General features: G+C 38.3%; 1 protein-coding gene across 1 annotated transcript in view; it reads right to left on the bottom strand.

Annotated features, from left to right (window-relative positions):
• tango6 (transport and golgi organization 6 homolog (Drosophila)) overlaps positions 1-24,442 on the bottom strand; it is a 215,056-nt gene that overhangs the window by 40,353 nt on the left and 150,261 nt on the right. Inside the window, exon 16 of the mRNA XM_051931454.1 lies at positions 2,949-3,100. Coding sequence (XP_051787414.1) covers positions 2,949-3,100 — 152 coding nt within the window. The remainder of the gene's footprint in view (positions 1-2,948; positions 3,101-24,442) is intronic.

Genomic DNA, 24,442 nt, shown 5'->3' with positions numbered 1-24,442 from the left:
ATTAGATTAGATTTGAAAAAGTTCAATGTCCTGTTGAGTGGGTCAAAAAATCTTCAACACACAAACAAGAAAGCTGCTACACCTTTAAACCCCTTCCACAGGAAAATATCAAAGCATTGTGAAGTTATCATTTGCAATAGGCAGATGTCTTATTTTCATACTTCCAACCTATTAAAGCATCTACTTTTCCAGCATTTCGACTCACATTTACTAATAGATGTTTATTCCAGATGTATCTGTGAATAAAACTGCACGTGTGAAAAGACCATTGCAGACAGAAATACTATCTTCCTCATTAATTTAATTTAATCGCCCAAGCGCGTACAGCATTTAAAACTTAACACAAACTTGCTAACATGCATGCATGCTGATGGTATGAGACAGTCAACACAGAGGTACTACAAAATATTTGTTTCTTTTATCTCTACAGTCAAAATAAATTGTTTGAAAAAAAAAACAAAACATTAATTTAGAATGCTGCTCCACAAATCTTGGCAATGTTTCGGCAATGATGAAAGATTTTGAGTTCTTCATAACACGGCGCGGCAGTCTGAAGCTATATTTCCAATATTTTTACTTGGAAAAATGATACAGTAGTATCTCAACGCGTTTTGAGGTGCATTTTCCGAAATATGTCTACGACACTCTAAACACCTGTAGCACAGTCCAACAAAGGTTTCTGCATAATATACCATCCAGAACACCAATTACCTATGTGTTTAACACTTAATAGACTCAATAGTATGTTTAGTTACAGTACAAACGTAAACACAAGGATACTATCCAGTTTCATATACCAATATAGTTTCCTTCTACACTGGAATGAGCATGCACTGTGACATAAATAAACAATAAAAACACATAATGAAAGTATATAATGCTTAGCAAAATAAAATGATAAATTAATGGATACTTACTGAGATGAAAAACTAAATGGTGTTTGGGTGGCAATGGGAAGGGCTGGTGGTGGGCTAATTAGATTATTCTTTATTTGTAAACATTCATGTAATAGTGGGGCAGAAATAACAGAAAAATCAAAAACATTTTTAAACAGCAAGAGCATGAAATGAAGCTGTATGAACAGCTGAGACATGACTGTCAGCCTTTGACATTTTCTTCAATCCTTTTTGGACTGACAGGTAATTTAAATGTTTCACTGGCATGCATGCTTTTAAAGTTTTTCAGATGCAGGTACAGAAAATGGGGATTCAATGTGGATTGCGAACTTTGCACACAAATATTTAAGAGTTTTAACAGAGAATGTTTAGATAGAGATATAACAAATGGAAGGATTGGTGTAGAATTAAGTAGTGAAAGCAAAAGTTGAAAGCACAACATAATCAATGCTTAGCCATAGTAATTTGAGTCCAAATCTATTACCGCAAAGATAGCAATATTGAAATAATATATAACTTGGCTTTCCAGGGGGCAAGGGACACAGTGCTACACAGATTGAACAACCTTTATAAACATTTAACTCAAAATGCTAACAGGCTGAGCTATCTTTTAGCATGCTTCACGTTCTATGAAGGTATCCAATCTGCTCTGTGTGTGAAACAATCTGATATGTAGCTTAAATACTTCCTTCATGTTTCTGTTTAAATGAATAACATGTCATAAGTTTCTCAGATGTTTCAATGCAATAAAGCAATTACATTTTATAAAGCAAGTTTAAATAAATGAAATAATCAATCAGATTATATGGTGTAAAATCAACACAAGGACAAAGGTTAGTCATTAATATCCTTAATTTTAATTGACTACAGGTCAAATTCCATTACAACGAAATTTTCAATACAACAAAGTGTTTTAGGGTCCCAACAGTTTCCCTATAAGACAGAGTCTATAAAAATCTCATTACTACAAAATTCATTCAGCAGATACTTTCATTACAACGAAGTGCCCAAAAGACTTTGAAATGCCTGAATGAATTATTTGTCTATTTTAATTATTTTCTATACTATTTGCTAGATTAACAGAAATGTCATATTTTGTTTTATACTTTCTTTTTTAATGTTTAAGGCTTGATATTACACAAAATGTCCACCCAGATTTTGTGTTTTTATTTGATACTATGTGAACCAAGTTAAGTGGTTAAGAAAAATATATTTTTTATAGCTACTTAACCAATTTTAGGCTAAAACAAGTTTCAGTGTGCTCATTAACTTTGCTTATTAATGTAGTTTTCAAATACAGTTTTTGCTGATACAATCTTTTTTATAGAACAAAATATTGCATTAACAGCTAAAGAGAATGCTGCAAGACTATAAACAATGTTTAGCAATGTCTTTTCAACTACACACCTATCGTAATGTACTATAAATTATGCTTTATTTTTAGTTTAAAACAAGGTCACAAGTATGCTCCTATGCAAAACAGCATATAGTTAGATTCCTTCATGCTGAACATCAAGATTAAGATATCGTTATCAGAAAAGTAAGCCTATTTTATTTATTCCTTACAGTCATGCACCATAGCTCCTTTTCAGCATATTTACCAGAATATATGTGATGCCCTAGATAAGGTTAATGGTGCTTGTCTGCTGACTTAAATAAACAAAGAGTGTTAAGGTGAAGACACCAGATTTCTCATGTCTGAGTTTCCTTTTCTCTGCTCTCAGACTCTGAGAATTAAGTGTTATTAGAGAACAGTTTCTTTAAAAGGAGGCTGCCTTAGGCTAAATTTTGTTTAAGACACTAATAATGAAGCACAACGGAGTAGGCATTATTAAGATCTGTTTAAACAAAAGGTTTACATTTTTACTAGATAAATAAAACATTCCATCCATTTTCTGAACCTGCTTTGTCAGAAAAGCGTCAGTTATTAGCACATACACTATTCATTCAAACTCAAACTGCATTAAGGACTTCCTACAAAGTGCATTATACTGATTTGAAGGAAAATTCAACAGTTTTCTTGGCAACACAGCTTGATGCCAAGGAACATACCTCATGTACCAATGAACCCAATGTAAAGCCCAATCTTTGGCAAAGTTCTCCAATGTTTGACAGACTACTTGCTCTCACTGTACTGTCCTCATCCCGTGTTCCTCTCAGGAATGCATGAATTAGGGCACCGCCATAGTAAGGTGTTAATTCACCTGTTATCAAATGTTGCAAAAACAATGTTAAATTTCATCATCTATTTCTAAGGAAATATAACTAAATATCTTATGAACTAATACATTGACATTTTAAAAACATATCATTCAAATGCACATAATACCGCACCGATATAGAAAACAAGGTCAAACCTTCTATATTCTCTATACTTTCAATACAAATAGTATAGTAAGCAAGTGCCAACATGCCTCTGTTTTTAGATTAGTGTTTGGTTTTTTTTAAAGTGATTGACCAATATATTGGGTAATACAGTCATCATGGTATCAGTAGCTATAAAAATGTTACTTTTAGTAATTACAATTAACAAAATAATAGGAAAGCACATATTCTTAATTTAAAAAGTTTGACTAAAATCATTAATAAACATTTTACTTTGGTAAGAGTAACTTTACAGCAGTAGTAAACAGACCTATGCACACCATCAGTGGAACAAGTAAGAAAGTCAGGTCATTGTTTATCAGTGCAGTAAGAACAATTAATTATCTATCGTTAAATAAAATCGGGTTTAAGACTTGTCAAAAGGCAGTGAGGAAAACTAAAACAAAATCAGTTACTCTAAAGTTCATTACAAAACATGAAATAACGTTAAAAAAAAAAAGCCTAATATTTAAGAAACTTAAAAGATTAAACATAAACACTTTTTTACCCAATAGGAAGATGAGCTACAGTAAAATGTGGTTTTATAAGTTACATAAATAATAATTCTGCAAATAAAATTACCACAATATATGACATGCCTTTGTTCAAGTCAGAAATGTATACCAAACAGGAAAAAAAAGAAAAGCACTTTATGAAAATTGACACCACTTAAACCTGTATACCTAAAAAAAAATGAACATGCAAAAATTCAAAACTTACTTAATCTTCATATAACAGCTTTATTTATCTCATTTAATATTTCAATCAAGAAATCACATAGAAGATGTAGTATTTTAAGAAAAGTTTTAAATAAAAGTATTTTTAAATGTTTCCACACAAAATTTGGGAATGTCTGTTAATAAAGGCTTGTAAAGTACTGAAAATCAAATGTTAATCTATAAAATTCTAATCCTCTTTAATAAAACCCCTGTGTGCCTCCATGTGTCCGTGTGTGTGTGTGTCTTCTGGTGAAGTGCACACGTGCGGGGCATGGTGCAATGCTTCAAAGGCCGCCTGACGCGTCACACAAGACAGAGAGAGCGGGACCTATAAAATATTGCACGGCCGATCCAATCAGATTTCGGTAAATGAGGTAAGACATAAAACATAAGGCACGAAAAATCCAATCAGGAACTGAGACGCGGAGACCAGCTTCCCCAAAGAGGTGGGATTAGTGTTTGTTGTTGTGCAAGTGTTCACTTTGAGGATGTCAGATTTGCGATTAAGAAGCTTGGCCTGGTAAAATGTAAAGTGTCAGTCATTGAAGGGGTTTTCCGAAATATACGAATTTTCATGATATTACAATACGATGACTTTTAAAAGTAGATTTATTTTCGCGCACATAAAATCCATTGGTGGGGAGACACCACACATACAATAATCAGCTGCACGCCAGCATAGATTAAAATACTTGCTGGGGAACTGCACAGTACTTGCTGGAGAGACGTTGCTGGGGAGACTCTGCTGATTGCCCACTGTTGTGACAAAAAATTAAATGCATATTATGGACATCAAAGCCAGTATTACTGTCAGAGAAAATTACAGGCATTTTATGGAAATACAAACCAGTATTACTGCGTGAGAAAATTAAAGGCACACAAGACAGTGACGCATATTACAGCCACATACAAGCCAGTATTACTGTAACAGAAAATACACGGTCCCTTGCCATTTAATATAGACTGTTCCTACTAATGTTTATGCACTACTGTTCTAGCGCCCGTTATTGTAACGGGCTTAATGTCTAGTATTGTATAAAACTCAAAAAATATTTTTAACTTAAAAGGTGAATTTCTAAACTTCTTCAAAAGAAGAACTGCCTTCTCCTATTAATACTCTGTCCGTCTGATTATATTACAAATAAACATGAAACAATACAGACTGCCCAGAGGAGCACTGATAGTGATGTAGCTCTTCAAGTATGAACAATCCTACTGGCTACAACTCCTTTTACCTCACCAGTACAGAAAAAAAGACATCAACAAAGCACCCGATCTTGAAGTGTGGAAATGTGGTTGAAATTCAGTATTAAAACTTAACATGGATGGACCAACCCCGTACACTCCAAAACATATTGTGAGGCTATCTTCACAACTCCACAGTGTCATGAACTGGTTGCTATAGACCAAGCAGCATGTTCCACATGGCAGAATAGGGAATTTCCAGGATGTATAAAACACCACAGACATAAGAAATCGAGATGACATAAGAGATATTTAGAGTGGTGTTAAAACAACAATTAAAGACCACAGCTGGAACACTGTTATATCTACTTGAGTTCTTTATTAGATATTAAAAAAAACACATTTTTCTGCAGATGTTTAAGACCAGGACAACTGCCAGGTTTTCTAAGCACCACTGCACCTCTTCCAGAATTTCTTCTCAAATTCATGATATGTTTTCTTTTACCTATCCCTTATTTGAATATTAGAACTCAGTATTTCCATATTGCAACTAATACAGATAAATGACTAGCCTTGTCTTGATTGTACAGAGCAGTCATCAATCCATCCATCCATTTTCCAACCCGCTGAATCCGAACACAGGGTCACGGGGGTCTGCTGAAGCCAATCCCAGCCAACACAGGGCACAAGGCAGGAACCAATCCCAGGCAGGGTGCCAACTCACCGCAGGACACACACACAAACACACCCATACACCAAGCACACACTATGGCCAATTTAGAATCGCCAGTCCACCTAACCTGCATGTCTTTGGACTGTGGGAGGAAACCGGAGCGCCTGGAGGAAACCCACGCTGACACGGGGAAAACATGCAAAGTCCACGCAGGGAGGACACGGGAAGCGAACCCGGGTCTCCTAACTGCGAGGCAGCAGCGCTACCACTGCACCACCATGCCACCCAGAGCAGTCATTGTTAAAGTAATTTTCTACACTAAGCAAATGTTTTAATTGTACGCTAAAAGGAAAAAAATCAGCACTGTCAAGACAGGCAGCTATTGAAAGGTTAAGAACAACAAAGAAATAAACCTGTGACAATTCTAAAAAGCCAGTACTCCACTATCTTTTGTGCTTCCGCCTGTCTGAGTTTGCACAAGCAATGCTAGTGTACATGCAGCAACAAGTATATATCAAGTTATCTGACTAACTGCATACACTAAATTGTACAAATGTACTTTAATACTTTTAATGATCTATAATATTTTCTATTGCACTAAACTGGAACATGGAAAACACCCACTGCATTTGTCCTATGGTGTGTCCAGCAGGTGTGTACATGCTCCTTTAAAGATGTTTTAGTGAGGCCTTGCACATCTGTATGTCTTCTTCAGAGAAGCAGAAGGTCTTATGTTGAGGGAATTGGAAAGAAGTGGGAGGGCTGACCACCTTGAGTCAGCTATTTTATACTCTTTGAAGTGTTCTTTGTTTGAAAAGCAACCAATCAGAATTCCAGAAATGTTATGTTCCTTTTTATACCAGCTGGAAATTCTCTCAACTTGTCTAACTGAGAAATTGTTGTCTATCTTCTTCAGCATCAGCCACATAATTAAGCTAGGCAAAAAAAATTCCATAAAGCGAAAGCACACTCCAATAATTCTTAGGATAGAACATGGCTCTTGCTCTTGACAGGGGTTATCTATTTGTCCCTTATTCTTTATCTTTGCCCTTTTAACCTGTATTTCATTCTTTTATTTTTTTCCCCAGCTAATTTTGATCTGATCAACAGTCAGCCTTCACTGCTTTCTAACTGTAAGCCTACAAGATTGAACAGACATTTTGGTGTTTTTACAGTAGCAATCCTTAGTGTGCTAACATCACTATTCTCTTCTTTTTCCACTGATTATGGGACCCTACTCAGGGGTGTTCATTTAGGTTAAGGATTTCCTCTTCCTGTCCTTTCTGTTTAATGCTGTGTGGGAGAAGGGAGGATGTCATTTCTCTGTTCTACTGCTACATTGTTACTATTTTCTTGTAACTGTATCTACTGCTTTTTCAATGTTTAAACTGTTTCAATTAAAAAAAACTATTACAACAAACTAAAAAAGGAAAGATTCAATAATACAGCATATCACAGTACCCGTTCAAACAAATTATATATGAAATGGATAACTCAAAGATCAGTTTAAACACATCTCTCTATTATAATAAAAAAAATCTTGGGAAGAGAGACGAGACATGACTTTCTCAGAGAGACACTTTCACATCCTGCGAGACGAGTCTTTGTGTCAAGAGATTTGACCATGCCCGGGACCAGAAATAAAAGACAAAGTGTAGATGACAAAGTAGAACGTCGTAAAGAATTCAAAAACGTTGGCGTGATACACATGCAGAGCAGTTTAGAGATAATGGAAGTACGAAAATTTGAAAGCTTCAAAAAAATGAGAGAAAAAAATCACATTGCAAACAAATGGAAATTATTACTCTGTGAAATATGGGAACATTATTACTCTGTGAAATAAGGGAACAGACGAAAAGAGATTGAATATATTGTTCAGATTTAAACTTTAAGTCGGAGACTTGTAGATGGTCTAATTCATGTTGCCATCAGGAAAAGTAGTGTTTCTTCCCAATGAAGAGGCGTATCCGTGAGAATTAAAAGATTTGTTGTTTGGTGAAAGTGAAATCCACATACGCTGTCACACTTGGGTCATACAGTTGCACAGATACACAGGAGATTTTAGAGACAGAAACGTTATTCAGACACTTCAGACAAACATAAGTCTCTTTCAGGAGTGAATCGAGCTCCACGTGTAGTCATAGGGGACTGTTCTGTCTCTCAATTAAAAGAACAGAAAATCTTCCTCTTCATAGGGGCGCGCCTCGGGAGCTGGACCCCCAACAGGAGTAGAGGATGTCAGCAGCAACAAGCCAGCAGTTGATCGAGCAAAGAGGAGGTAAAAAAAAAAAAAAAAAAAAAACTATTTGTTTCCCATTGTATCACCGTTTAAGAGGGGGTTTTGGAGGAGCAACCGTGTCTACTTGAGGTGCGTTCAGCCCCCCTCCTCACAACGTGAGGGGCAGAGATGTGAAGTGGCTGGCGCATAGCGCAGGCCAAGGTGGGGGGGGGTGAAGCCCCCTAGTATTTAATAAAATCAGAGGTAAACCTAGGCATTATTTACCCACCAAATATTACAGTGACATGCACCCTTGCTTAAAATGTCTGTTATAGTTAATTGAGCAAAAAATGAACTGATCACCAAAAGGCATGAAGTTAAAGATGACACATTTATTTTCTACATTTTATGCCAGATTTGTGTATTGTTTTTGTTTTGTACAACTGTACATTGAAAAAAGGAAAGGAGCACCATACAAAGGTTTAGGTACCCCAAGATATTTGAGATCTCAGATAACTTTTCCTAAGGTCCCAGACCCTCGTTAGCTCATTAGGATACCCAAGGTGATGCAAACTGTAAAGCTGTATAAATTCTCTGACTCCTCAAACCTGTCCTGACGATCACCAGCCAAAAAAATAAAATAACTGATGTTCACAAAGCAGGAGAAGGCTACAAGAAGATAGCAAAGTGTTTTCAGGAAGCTGTTTCCTCAGTTCATAATGTTATTATGAAATGGCAGTTAACAGGAATGGTGGAGGTCAAGTTGAGGTCTGGAAGACCAAGACTACCTTCTGAAAGAACTGCTAAGTGGATTGCTAGAAAGGCAACTAAAACCTTGTTTGACTACAAAAGACGTTCAAGAAGATTTAGCACACACTGGAACAATGGTGCAGCAAGACCAGAACAAACATGACCTTCATGTTAGACTCAGCAGAACAAAACCTTTCCTGTATCCCAGCCACAAAATACAGTGCCTGAAGTTTGCAAATGAACACCTAAACAAACCTGATGCATTCTGTAAACAAACGCTGTACACAGATGAAGTCAAAATAGACCCTTTTGGCCACAATGTGCAAAGGCATGTTTGGAGAAAAAAGGGGGCCATGTTCCAGGAAAAGAACACATCTCCAACTATTAAGCATGGGGGTGGATCGATCATGCTTTGGGCTTGTGTTGAGGCCAGTGGCACAGGGAACATGTCATTGGTAGGGAGAAGAATAGATTCAAATAAATACCAGCAAATTCTGAAAGCAAATATCACACCGTTTGTAAAAAAGTCGAAATTAAAAAGAAGATGGGTCCTACGACAAGGTAATGTTCCAAAACATATGTCTAACGCTACAATTGAATACCTCAAGAGGCACAAGCTGACAGTTTTTTCCATGGCCCTCACAGTCCCCTGACATAAACATCATTGAAAATCTGTGGATAGATCTCAAAAGAGCAGTGTATCTTGCAGAATTAGAAGCCTTTAACAAGAACAAATAGGCAAAAATACCCCAAGTAAGAAGTGAAAGACTATTAGCTGGCTACAAAAAGTGTTTACAAGTTGTGATACTTGCCAAAGGGGGTCTTACTAAGTACTGACCATGTCCGGTGCCCAAACATTTGCTTCCGGTGCTTTTCATTTTTTTTTTTGTATTTTGGAACTGTCAATTATGGAAATAAAAATGTAGTCTTATTTAAATAATTAAAGAAGTGTATTATCTTTTACTTTATTCCTTTTGCCAATCAGTTCATCTTCTGCTCACTTACTTATTCACAGTAACAGACATTTTAAGCCAGAGTGCCAAAACTTTTGTATGCTACTGTATAAGTGTTATAAAGGGACACCTGGTAGGGTTGGGTATTGTAAGCAGGAAAATATGGTCTGGGCTTTGCTAGATGGAAATATATGTCACGCCATTGGAAAGAAGCCTTAATGTGATTCCTCTGGCTATTGTTTAGGACTGCTAGGAGGCAGAATGATGCTAATATAGAAAAAAAATATGGCCCACTCGACTGTCATGTAGGGCAGACTGGCTCTTTACTGGCCATTAGGAGCATCATGGTGCAGGAATGGTCTTGTACTTTCAAAGGACATTGTACAAAGTATTATTATAATAATTATTATTATATTACAGCCTTGAGTGGCTTCAGGAAATTGTTATTTTCATATTAATTTACTTTGTACTTTACTTCCTGTGTTCATACTTTGTCCTCTTTGGTGTTGTCATTGATTAAAAGAATGCTACAACAGGACCTTCTGTGTTCTTGAGTATTTATTTCTACCATTCTCTACATAAAAAGCATAGATTAATAAAAGAGTGTAAATTATTATACGAGGGCAATCCCAAAAGTAAGGTCTCCAAAGCGGTGGGGACGTAGAGAAACTGTTCGTACGGCTGTTGGCCACACTATTGTGATTGGTGCTTCCTCCACTCCCAAACAAGCATGTGCAGCTTCGCTGGGATGCTCAATCTTGCCTTGGCAGCCCTTGAAATTGGAGCTCCCGTTGAACGCTACCGCCAAGTGTGAAGTTCGCGCAGGAGACCGTCAATTTCCGACAAGACAGTCGCGAAGGTTGAGGAAAACATGCTGTTGTGATGTGAGATTTTACATATAATTTGATAAATGTTTTGTATGTCTTTTATTTCTAATTTGGGCAAAGCAATGTAATTTAGTGTTTACTCCCCCCCTCAACCCCCCTTAGGAATGGGTCTTTTTGAATTTTACGACAGGATTTGGGGGATGTGTGTTTTAAACCAGTTTGGCAAGTGTTTCTTTGCTAAAGTCATTTCTACCCCCGCAAGTTGGCTAAGGTGTACTTTAACATATGGTTTGGGGGAAGGTGTTAAGATGTTCTATTTCCCCATTGGTCTGAGGTATGGCTGTTTGGAATTGGCTTGTCTCAGAGGCTGTTAAGTACCATGATGTCCTATTGGCTGTAGGGGTTGGACAGAACATCTATAAATGTATGTGTATAACCTCAGTATCTCTCTCTTACCAACCACCATATGATGAAGAAGCATCTCTCTTACTATCTTGTGATGAAGAGCAATATGGTTTGGGGGCAGGTGTTAAGATGTTCTATTTCCCCATTGGTCTGAGGTATGGCTGTTTGGAATTGTCTCGTCTCAGAGGCCGTTAAGTACCATGATGTCCTATTGGCTGTAGGGGTTGGACAGAACATCTATAAATGTATGTGTTTAACCTCAGTATCTCTCTCTTACCAACCAACATATGATGAAGAAGCATCTCTCTTGCTATCTTGTGATGAAGAGCACAGCTCAGCAGCCATTTTGAACAGACATGTGGCTGAAAGCTGAGCACCAGTGATGCCTTAACTAGAGACATTTAAGTAACCACAAGTCTATGTGCCGCCTGAACTACATATCATCATTTAATCAGGTTGTATGGTTGCCAATATTCAAATATACTTTGCATTTTGTTATTATTTATGAATATTATCAATAATACATTGTTTAAACTGTAACTTAACTTCTGCTCGTCTTTTTACTACATCTAATTGCCTGAGGTTATAGATATAGAAGGGAAGGTGGGGATAAGTTATATATAATAGTACCTTACAAACAGTGGTAAGTCTGTGAGATTAGGCATTCTAAGGCTACATATTAATAATACAATAGGGGAAAGTAGAGCAATATATATATTACTCTACCAAGACAAAACACATGCGTAAAGATCGGCACTTGGAACTTCATCACCCTCCCACCCTATAGTACGGACTTGGCACCCAGTGACTACCACCTGTTCCCTAAGTTGAAAGAACATTTGTCCGGAAGGCGATTCTGCTCCGATGAAGAGGTGAAAGATGAAGTTCAACACTTCCTGAAGGACATGGCGGCGAGCTGGTATGACATGGACATTCTAAAACTACCACAGCATATACAAAAATGCATCAACCTAAATAGCGATTATGTAGAAAAACAAATAAGTCTTTAACCTTTAAAATGATGTAAACATTATAGAAAATAAATGGTTGTTTGTATTTCTAAAAAAATAGGAGACCTTACTTTTGGGACTGCCCTCGTAGTAGTTAAAAAAATCCAAAACTGAACAATGTAGCACGTGGTGATGGTAAGCAAGAATGATTAACTGCCACAACTACAAAATGTTACCAGTTACTGTAATTATTTTATGCCACATCAAGGCAGAGGTTATTGCATCAATACAGTATATACTGTCACAGTCCATTCCAAAACCCTGTGTGGGCCAGTATGGGAGCACAGGGAAAACCCCAGGCTCATGCAGAGGGTCTCCCAATATCTCAAAACAAGCTCAAGGAAGTCCCCTGCACCAGGATACACATGTGGTCACCAAGAAGAGTAGTCAGGACTTCCTCTTCCAGTCACAAAGTACAAGCCAGCCACATAAAAGGACACACTGAAAGAGGTCTGATCAGTTCTGCTTTGAATATTAACAGATTAGAAACCTCACCCGGTACTGGATATAAAACCTATCTTTTATGAGCTAAGGCCCATTAAGATAAAGAAGACTAGGGAAGGCTTTGGAAGTTCTCACATTTTGGAGAAAGAAAGGCTAAGGTTTTGGCTAAGATTAACAGGCTAACTTTAGTACTTTCATTTTAAGTTTGTTCCCCTTTCCCAGACTTAATAAAGACAAAAATTTGGCTTTTACATAGCTTGGCCATTTATAGCTTTCTCTTCCCAGTGGTCACCATATATATGTTATATAGTATTTGCCAAATAATACAAAGAGTAAATGATATTTGTTTTGCCCTACTTGGCGCTCATCAGGTGTACACACATTTGCTTCCCTTTTCAGGGTTTGACCCTTGGATGTCAGCACCTGAGGCAGAGCCTCAGTTGTTGCACCACGAGAGTACAGATTGGAGTATTATATCCATATGTCTGAACCACAATCATTTGGGTGGTCATCTATAAACACACATATGTATACACTGTATATAATATGCAATAAATGTCATGGAATTTTATTATGCCTATAAATGTGAATCCTTTATAAATTGTACTTTATGGGCTTTTAATTGTATCTGCAGTAAATAATCTGTTTTTTTATTTTTATTTATTTTAATTACAAGAACATATAAATCCATACAATCAAATCAAACTTAACAAAAACAAAATTCAAAACCCACCCAAAAGAAAGAAAGCACAGAAGGAAGAGTATCCTTTTCCCCACTATAGAAGATTATTCTAAAATGTTATTGATTAGATCCTGCCATATTTTAAAAAAAGTTTTGAATAGATACACTGAGTGAGAATTTGATTTTTTTCCAATTTCAGATAATGCATCAGTTACCCACTGACTCAAAGGTGTTGGTTTGGGATTCTTCCAGTTGAGCAAGATAAGTATACATGCTAGTAGCTAAGTAAAGGCAATTAGAATTTGCTTATTATTCTCCAGTTTATTCCCATCTGAGAGTACTTCGAACAAAGCTGTTAGGAGTGATTGTGACACCAAGGCTATCTGATAGGCATTCATTTTTTGTCCAAAACTATGTTAATTTAGTGCATGTCCAAAATGTGTGGCCACATAATCATTTGTTTTACACTGCTGAAATGCTGGATTGTTTCAAAATTACAGTTTTGAAAAACACAAGTCTGAAGTTATGCCTTTGCTAGAGGTGAAAGGTTAAGACAAACATTAGGAAATACATATACATATTGTGGAACCTGGCCTGGACACAGACAGGCGGACACCGATGGTTCACCCAACACACATTTATTATACAATATTTACAAGGTGCACACACAACCCGCTTCACCCCAAAGTCCAGGCCTCTACCAAAATTCCTCTTCCTCTCTTCAGGCCGCCTGCACTCCTCTCCTCCTGAGCTCCATCTCTCTTCCTCCCGACTCAAGCCATCGAATGGAGGAAGGCGGCTTCTTTTAAACCCACCCGGATGTGCTCCAGGTGCCTCCCAATGATCTTCCGCCGGCACTCCCAAGTGTGGCGGAAATACCGGCTGCGCACCCGGAAAAACTCCGGGTGTCCCTGGTCTTCTTCGCCCCAGCACTTCCGGGTGTGGCGGAAGTGCTGAGGGCCAGGGCTCCTCAGGCATTGGGGTGCCCCCTGGCGGTGACCACGGGCCCCTATAGGGCTGAGCTTCTAAGCTCTGTTCCCGTGGTCCCGAAAGCCACCAGGGCAGTCGCCCCCTCATGGTTTGGAGGAGGCGTAATCCCTCCTCTGGTCCTTCGGGGCATCCCGGCTGGGTGCCACCCACAGCCGCTTGCCACAATATACAGTGCATCCGGAAAGTATTCACAGCGCATCACTTTTTCCATTTTTTGTTATGTTACAGCCTTATTCCAAAATGGATTAAATTCATTTTTTTCCTCAGAATTCTACACACAACACCCAATAATGACAACGTGAAAAAAGTTTACTTGAGATTTTTGAAAATTTATTAAAAATAAAAAAAATTGAGAAAGCACATGTACATAAGTATTCACAGCCTTTGCCATGAAGCTCAAAATTGAGCTCAGGTGCATCCTGTTTCCCCTGATCATCCTTGAGATGTTTCTGCAGCTCAATTGGAGTCCACCTGTGGTAAATTCAGTTGATTGGACATGATTTGGAAAGGCACACACCTGTCTATATAAGGTCCCACAGTTGACAGTTCATGTCAGAGCACAAACCAAGCATGAAGTCAAAGGAATTGTCTGTAGACCTCCGAGACAGGATTGTCTCGAGGCACAAATCTGGGGAAGGTTGCAGAAACATTTCTGCTGCTTTGAAGGTCCCAATGAGCACAGTGGCCTCCATCATCCGTAAGTGGAAGAAGTTCGAAACCACCAGGACTCTTCCTAGAGCTGGCCGGCCATCTAAACTGAGTGATCGGGGGAGAAGGGCCTTAGTCAGGGAGGTGACCAAGAACCCGATGGTCACTCTCTCAGAGCTCCAGAGGTCCTCTGTGGAGAGAGGAGAACCTTCCAGAAGGACAACCATCTCTGCAGCAATCCACCAATCAGGCCTGTATGGTAGAGTGGCCAGACGGAAGCCACTCCTTAGTAAAAGGCACATGGCAGCCTGCCTGGAGATTGCCAAAAGGCACCTGAAGGACTCTCAGACCATGAGAAAGAAAATTCTCTGGTCTGATGAGACAAAGATTGAACTCTTTGGTGTGAATGCCAGGTGTCACGTTTGGAGGAAACCAGGCGCCGCTCATCACCAGGCCAATACCATCCCTACAGTGAAGCATGGTGGTGGCAGCATCATGCTGTGGCTATGTTTTTCAACGGCAGGGACTGGGAGACTAGTCAGGATAAAGGGAAAGATGACTGCAGCAATGTACAGAGACATCCTGGATGAAAACCTGCTCTTGACCTCAGACTGGGGCGACGGTTCATCTTTCAGCAGGACAACGACCCTAAGCACACAGCCAAGACATCAAAGGAGTGGCTTCAGGAAAACTCTGTGAATGTCCTTGAGTGGCCCAGCCAGAGCTCAGACTTGAACTCCGATTGAACATCTCTTGAGAGATCTTAAAATGGCTGTGCACCGACGCTTCCCATCCAATCTGATGAAGCTTGAGAGGTGCTGCAAAGAGGAATGGGCGAAACTGGCCAAGGATAGGTGTGCCAAGCTTGTGGCATCATATTCAAAAAGACTTGAGGCTGTAATTGCTGCCAAAGGTGCATCGACAAAGTATTGAGCAAAGGCTGTGAATACTTATGTACATGTGATTTCTCAGTTTTTTTATTTTTAATAAATTTGCAAAAACCTCAAGTAAACTTTTTTTCACGTTGTCATTATGGGGTGTTATGTGTAGAGTTCTGAGGAAAAAAATGAATTTAATCCATTTTGGAATAAGGCTGTAACATAACAAAATGTGGAAAAAGTGATGCGCTGTGAATACTTTCTGGATGCACTGTATATACATAATATATGTATTATGTGGACCATTTGGGGGTGTGCCGCTCCCCAAACCCCGACACAGACAGGGTGAGACACAAGTCTTGCCAAATAGCACACCTTTACTTAAGTGGGGAAGCATTTTTCTTTTTCTCCCCACCATACAGCACAGTACTAAAAGCACAAAACACAACATAATCCTTCTTTCTTTCTTTCTTTCTCTCTCTCTCTTCCTCTGTCACCCCCACTCCTCCTCACAAGCTTTGCCCTCCACCTCCCGACTCTGGCTCCTCGCTGTGAGGCTGGCAATTCCTTTTATAGTGTCAAACCCCGGAAGTGCTTCTGTTCTTCCGCCCACGTGATCTGTAAGCACTTCTGGGTCATATGAAAAGGTTTGGGAACCTCTCTTAATTCTTTGGATTTTTGTTTATCATTGCCTGAAGTACCAACTTCCTTTTAATATACGACATGCCTTATGGAAACAATAGTATTTCAGTAGTGAAATTACATTTACTGGATTAACAGAAAATATGCAGGGCGGCACGGTGGCGTAGTGGGTAGCGCTGCTGCCTCGCAGTTGAGAGACCTGGGGACCCGGGTTCGCTTCCCGGGCCCTTCCTGTGTGGAGTTTGCATGTTCTCCCCGTGTCTGCGTGGGTTTCCTCCGGGTGCTCCGGTTTCCTCCCACAGTCCAAAGACATGCTGGTTAGGTGGATTGGCGATTTTAAATTGGCCCTAGTGTGTGCTTGGTGTGTGGGTGTGTTTGTGTGTGTCCTGCGGGGGGTTGGCACCCTGCCTGGGATTGGTTCCTGCCTTGTGCCCTGTGTTGGCTGGGATTGGCTCCAGCAGACCCCCGTGACCCTGTGTTCGGATTCAGCGGGTTGGAAAATGGATGGATGGATGGATGGATGGATGCAATATGCATCATAACAAAATTAGACAGGCACATAAATTTGGGCACCCCAACAGAGATATTACATCAATACTTAGTTGAGCCTCCTTTTGCAAATATAACAGCCTCTAGACGCCTCCTATAGCCTTTGATGAGTGTCTGGATTCTGGATGGAGGTATTTTTGACCATACTTCCATACAAAATCTCTCCAGTTCAGTTAAATTTGATGGCTGCCGAGCATGGACAGCCTGCTTCAAATCATCCCATAGATTTTCAATTATATGTGACGGCCATTCCAGAACATTGTACTTCTCCCTCTGCATGAACGCCTTTGTACAGTTAGGTCCATAAATATTTGGACAGAGAAAACTTTTTTCTAATTTTGGTTCTGTACATTACCACAATGAATTTTAAATGAAACAACTCAGAAGCAGTTGAAGTGCAGACTTTCAGCTTTAATTCAGTGGGGTGAACAAAACGATTGCATAAAAATGTGAGGCAACTAAAGCACTTTTTTAACACAATCCCTTCATTTCAGGGGCTCAAAAGTAATTGGACAAATTAAATAACTGGAAATAAAATGTTCATTTCTAATACTTGGTTGAAAACCCTTTGCTGGCAATGACAGCCTTAAGTCTTGAACTCATGGACATCACCAGATGCTGGGTTTCCTCCTCTTTAATGCTCTGCCAGGCCTTTACTGCAGCGGCTTTCAGTTGCTGTTTGTTTGTGGGCCTTTCTTTCTGAAGTTTAGTCTTCAATAAGTGAAAGGCATGCTCAATTGGGTTAAGATCAGGTGACTGACTTGACCATTCAAGAATTTTCCACTTCTTTGCTTTCATAAACTCCTGGATTGCTTTGGCTGTATGTTTTGGGCCATTGTCCATCTGTATCATGAAACGCCGCCCAATCAATTTGACTGCATTTAGCTGGATTTGAGGAGACAGTATGTCTCTGAACACCTCAGAATTCATTCGACTGCTTCTGTTCTGTGTCACATCATCAATAAACACTAGTGTCCCAGTGCCACTGGCAGCCATGCATGCCCAAGCCATCACACTGCCTCCACCGTGTTTTACAGATGATGTGGTATGCTTTGGATAATGAGCTGTTTCACGTTTTCTCCATACTTTTTTCTCCCAGAAAATGATTCCAATTACAAATGTTTTTGTATATACATGTATATTTCCTTTATGTGCATTGGAACAACACAAAAAAACCAGAAAAAAGCCAAATCTGACATCATATCACACAGAACTCCAAAAATGGGCCAGACAAAATTACTAGCACCCTTTCAAAATTGTGGGTAAATCATTTTATTTCAAGCATATGATGCTCGTTTGAACTCACCTGTGGCAAGAAACAGGTGCTGGCAATATAGCAATCACACCTGAGGCCAGTTAAAATGGAGAAAAGTTGACTCAACTTTTCTGTTGTGTGTCTGAGTGTGCGACACTAAGCATGGAGAACAGAAAGAAGAGCAGAGAATTGTCTGAGGACTTGAGAACAAAAATTGTGGAAAAATATCAACAATCTCAAGGCTACAAGTCCATCTTCAGAGATCTTCATGTTCTTTTGTCCACTGTGCGCAACATAATCAAGAAGTTCACAACACATGGCACTGTAGCTAATCTCCCTGGACGTGGACGGAAGAGAAAAATTGATAAAAGACTGCAACAAAGGATAGTCCGAATGGTGGATAAACAACCCCAATCAACTTCAAAACATATTCAAACTGTTCTGCAGACTCAGGGTGCAACAGTGTCAGCTCGAACTATCCGTCGACATCTGAACGAAATGAAACGCTATGGCAGGAGAGCCAGGTGGACCCCACTGCTGACACAGAAACATAAAAAAGCCAGACTGGAGTTTGCCAAAATGTACTTAAGGAAGCCAAAATCCTTCCAGCGAATGTCTTGTGGACAGATGAGACCAAGGTAGAGCTTTTTGGTAAAGCTCATCATTCTACTGTTTACAGAAAACGGAATGAGGCCTACGAAGAAAAGAACACAGTACCTGCAATCAAACATGGTGGAGGTGCTAAGATGTTTTGGGGATGTTTTGCTGCCTCTGGCACTGGATGCCTTGACTGTGTGCAAGGCATCATGAAATCTTAAGACTACCAAAGGATATTGGGGTGCAATGTAGGGCCCAGTGTCAGAAAGCTGGGTCTGCATCAGAGGTCATGGGTCCAAACATACCTCTAAAAGCACTCAGAAATTGTTGATGACAAAGTGCTGGAGAGTTCTGAAGTGGCCAGCAATGAGTCCGGATCTAAATCCGATTGAACACTTATGGAGAGATCTCAAAATTGCTGTTGGGAGAAGGCGCCCTTCAAATCTGAGAAACCTTGAGCAGTTTGCAAAAGAAGAGTGGTCGGAAATTCCAGCTGAGAGGTGTAACAAGCTTGTTGATGGTTATAGGAAGCGCTTGATTTCAGTTATTTTTTCCAAAGGGCATGCAACCAAATATTAAGTAGAGGGTGCCAATAATTTTGTCCAGCCCAGTTTTTGAGTTTTGTGTGAGATGATGTCAAATTTGGCTTTTTTTTCTCTGTTTTTTTGTGTTGTTCTAATGCACATAAAGGAAATAAACATGTGTACAGTAATCCCTCGCTATATCGCGCTTCGCCCTTCGCGGCTTCACTCCATCGCGGATTTTATATGTAAGCATATTTAAATATATATCGCGGATTTTTCGCTGCTTCGCGGGTTTCTGAGGACAGTGGGTCTTTTAATTTCTGGTACATGCTTCCTCAGTTGGTTTGCCCAGTTGATTTCATACAAGGGACGCTATTGGCAGATGGCTGAGTAGCTACCCAGCTTACTTTTCTTTCTCTCTCTCTTGCGCTGACTATCTGTGATCCTGACGTAGGGGGTGTGAGCAGGGGGGCTGTTCGCACACCTAGACGATACGGACGCTCGTCTAAAAATGTTGAAAGATTATCTTCACGTTGCTACCTTCTGTGTGCAGCTTTTAAGTATGCTGCACGGTGCTTCGCATACTTAAAAGCTCAAAGGGCACGTATTGATTTTTTTATCTGTCTCTCTCTGCTCCTGACAGAGGGGGTGTGAGCTGCCGCCTTCAACAGCTTTGTGCCGCGGTGCTTCGCATACTTAAAAGCAAACAGCCCTATTGATTTATTTGCTCCTTTGAAGAGGAAGATATGTTTGCATTCTTTTAATTGTGAGACTGAACTGTCATCTCTGTCTTGTCATGGAGCACAGTTTAAACTTTTGAAAAAGAGACAAATGTTTGTTTGCAATGTTTGAATAACGTTCCTATCTCTCTACAACCTCCTGTGTTTCTGCGCAAATCTGTGACCCAAGCATGACAATATAAAAATAACCATATAAATATATGGTTTCTACTTCGCGGATTTTCTTATTTCGCGGGTGGCTCTGGAACGCAACCCCCGCGATGGAGGAGGGATTACTGTATACCAAAACATTTGTAATTGCAACAATTTTCTGGGAGAAATGGTGCATTTTCAAGGAAAATTCTAGAGGTGCCGATAATTTCGGCCATGACTGTATATATATATTTGGGGGGCCCTTTCTATGTTGACAACTCAAAACTCACAAGTATATTCAAGACTTAAGGCCTTGAATCCATCAATGTACTGTAATAAAAGAAGTCCCATTTGATAAATGTCTAATGTGGCTCTCTTTTTCTTCTACAATGTGTATTACAGCAAACCATGAAGGACTAGCTTAGATCATACATTATAGAAATATTAGTATTTTACATGTTCCTTTAAATTTAAAAACAGTATAGAATTTCTGTCTGCATATGTAATTTGCACATTTTCATACTCATGATATAAATTTCAAATAATGCTTACAAACCAAATATATGCAAAGGCACATTTATTTAAATATGATGTCACTCTTTCATCAAAAATGATAAAACATACAATATAGAAATATAATGTTGAATCAACAGTGCCAATCTGTACTCAAATAAATGTGTAATCTCCTCTGCACTAAAAGCAATATTTCTTTCAGTAAAGGAAATTGTATCATACATTGAATGTGTGACCAAACTCTTAATCACAAAGTAAAAACACTACTTTTTTAATTTGTTTACATTGCTGACTAAGAGGTTATGCGCACAGAAGTCTGAGTCTTCAAATGAGTAATGTAATACACTTCAAACTAAGGGGAAATCGTCTGTAACAGAGTATTATAAAGTGCAGCTTAAAACAAACTTCATATCACTAGGAAAAATGGGAAATTCAAAAACAACATTAACAATGAATACAATGTTTCATAATAAACCGAGTTTTTAAAAAATGCATATTCAGTATTTATAACTTCAAGTATTTTGAGAGATCCAATAAAACTATTTTTTATGTGATTATAATTCCAAATTTCAATAAACGAGATTATATAAGCTACTGCCCTCAAAATGATTTAAAGCAAGAAAAATTACTGACAAGGGCATATTTACTTTGGCATATTAACGCATGTTTACATAAGAAAAAAGACAACCTGGTTATGCATTAAAATATTCTTGAGTATTTCTTAAACTGCAGGATGGTGGAAGGATCACATCTGATCTGCCCATTCCTGAAACCTGTTTTTAATCACCCAGTTTTATCCTAACATAGAAAGGTTGCAACTTCAATACTTTAAACAGTAAAGTTATTGCCACTTCTGTCCTTTCAATGCTTATTTTCAGATATTATTGCTATTTATATTCAGTGATTTATAACAAAAGCACCTTTAGAAGTGTTGTCTATCAATGTTTCCAGTTTGCAATAGAACATAGTATTTCTTTATAAAAAGGCTATATATATTTCAACATATTTTCAACATCTACTGATGTTCTCAATAGACAGACGAAAGTGAACCAAATAAACAAACACATTTTCCTAATAATCCTTTCACGTCAGAGGACTTGCTACTGCTTGTCTACAAATAAATTACACTTTCATTCACAGTTGTACAAAGAAATGGAAATGTAGAATAATAAAAATGATTCAATGGACTAATCCTGTTTGGGAGAGACTTCAATATGATGTTATTGGTAACAAATATAAAATGTAGAGTTTTACAAAGCATGAAACAGTGATTTTACCAAGTAAATAAAGTGAATTGTGTAACTTCCAATTTCATAAGAAAGAAATAATGTGTAACCCACCAGGCATTTTTCACTTCTGCAATAAAGTTACTCATAAACACCCACAGTTAGCATTGAATCAACTGGTTCTTAACATGTCAAAAGTTCATTAATTTTCCATTTTGATACTATTTATCTTATCTTCCTTCCTAGTGTCCTTGACAATTGTCTGAACATTTTGAGGGAGTCCACCTTGGAGATTCACCGCTGATCATCAGACCTTTTAGGGGTGTCCCCTTGAAAAGTCATTGCTGGTACCCCATTGGAGAATACTTGATTATTGGCAGAGTCTGCGGATCGAGGAAGATCATCAGAGCAATGTTAATTGCTCAATCAACCCACACCGACCTACCAGGACCCATTCACATTAGATACAGTGACTCGCAATCCAGCAGTGGCAACCCAAGTTTAAGAAACCTTTCTCCTGAGTATGAGTAAGTATGGTGAGTGCAGGAAGTAAGTGATGTTATGAATAAACCCTCACTATAGCGATATCACGGATCATGGCCTTTGTTAGTTCTGTATAGCAATGTGGCTAGCAAGAGAACCCAAGCCAAGCCTAAAACTGTAGCACCAGCCAAATATGCATTCTCCATATTACAAAACCCCCAAAGAGACACAAAGAACATAAAATAAAAGTTAAATTAATTCATAAAAAATTAAAGAATTGAATCATAAAGTAGCATCACATACTACAGTATAATGCATTAGTTCTGGATGTGAATTTTTAAGCAAAACAGTGCTCAAGAGTTGGGTGCGATTAAAACACAATTCAAATAATGTTTCTTTTGAAAACCTAGTTTTACCAATTCCAAGAAAATTGTGTACAGCCATCTCATATAACAGCAGAACTTTACAAAAACCATAATTGTTCATATGACTACTGTATTTTATGTTAACACATGATTAACATCACCACTGTAGTAGTTGAGGGTAATAAAAAGTTTACTATAATTAAGATACTATGATAACCAAAGAGACACAAAGAACATAAAATAAAAGTTAAATTAATTCATAAAAAATTAAAGAATTGAATCATAAAGTAGCATCACATACTACAGTATAATGCATTAGTTCTGGATGTGAATTTTTAAGCAAAACAGTGCTCAAGAGTTGGGTGCGATTAAAACACAATTCAAATAATGTTTCTTTTGAAAACCTAGTTTTACCAATTCCAAGAAAATTGTGTACAGCCATCTCATATAACAGCAGAACTTTACAAAAACCATAATTGTTCATATGACTACTGTATTTTATGTTAACACATGATTAACATCACCACTGTAGTAGTTGAGGGTAATAAAAAGTTTACTATAATTAAGATACTATGATAAACAGTGAAGATCTCATGCTATGTAAAATCTAGTCATGAGCAAACTCCACAGTGTTTGCTTTGCCTTGAGTTTGGAGAAATTGCGGAAGTGTTAGTGAATATCGCCAAACTCTGTGAAATGCATCAAAGTCAGTAGAGGACTAACTGAACTAGATTTGGCTGGATTATAGTGGTGCAATCATCTTTAAAGTGCCCTGAGGGCTAAGGAAACATCTGCCAACTATACTAGATTGATTACTGCAGCCAAAAAGGTGACCCGAGCTATGCAGCAGCAGTGCCAACCACTACACCACCGTGACTTTGTTAGATCAAAAAAGAAAGAACACACTCAGAGACATGGAATTATATTTCTTCAAAACAAAGGGGAAATGCCGAAATTATAGTCAAAAGTCAGAAAAAATATGTAAATCTTTTAAAGGCAGAAAATACAAAGTGGCATGTCATGATTTGAAGCTGTTGGCTCGTATTTTTGAAGTCACACTGAAGGCTCTCCAAACTGTGCTGATGCTTTGCACTTTTTTCTTCTATTAAAAGATAGAAATGTCTTGTAAATAGTAATACATCTTTCGTTATTATTATTTCATAGAGTCTCCTGTGTTTGGGGGGGTAGCGCATCAGGCTCCTTTTCGGTGTGTTTTCACTCTTCACGTGGCTAATTATGCATGCATAGAGCAAATGCCTCCTTCTCAAATACTGATGTGGAACTTGAAGATCAAACAGCACATTTGGCGACAAGCAGAGATAACTCATTATTTATACTGTATATATTTCATAAAAATAAACTTTTGAGAACCTGCATTACATACTTATCTGTTAAGCTCCTTAAATTCAGTTTACCTACTACACAGAGTATTAATATGCCTTCATGGCTTTACATTTTATAGTATTTGTTTTTAGGAAAAATTAAAAAAAAAAAAAAAAAAAAACTGGTATGAATACTGATGTTATAGTAATTCACCAGCTGCCTTAGCACATTTGGTTTTCATGCCATCTGCATCTGCTAACCTGAGATTCTCCCAGTGTTTAAATCTGCAGTGTGTCAGCCAGTAGACTAGTAACACTAACTCTTCATAATGCCAACCACTGCGTGACCTGTGAGATCAAAGAAGAAAGAACGTAACGAGAGATGTGGCAAACTTCATAACCAGAAAGAAGTCCTATGTTTCATGAAAACAAAGAGAAAATGAAGATTCAGA

The sequence above is a fragment of the Erpetoichthys calabaricus genome, chromosome 9, assembly GCF_900747795.2.
Source record: "Erpetoichthys calabaricus chromosome 9, fErpCal1.3, whole genome shotgun sequence".
In the NCBI taxonomy this organism is placed as follows: domain Eukaryota; kingdom Metazoa; phylum Chordata; class Cladistia; order Polypteriformes; family Polypteridae; genus Erpetoichthys; species Erpetoichthys calabaricus.
The sequence above is the reverse complement of the archived record's forward strand: the minus strand, read 5'-3'. Positions and strand labels throughout refer to the sequence as shown.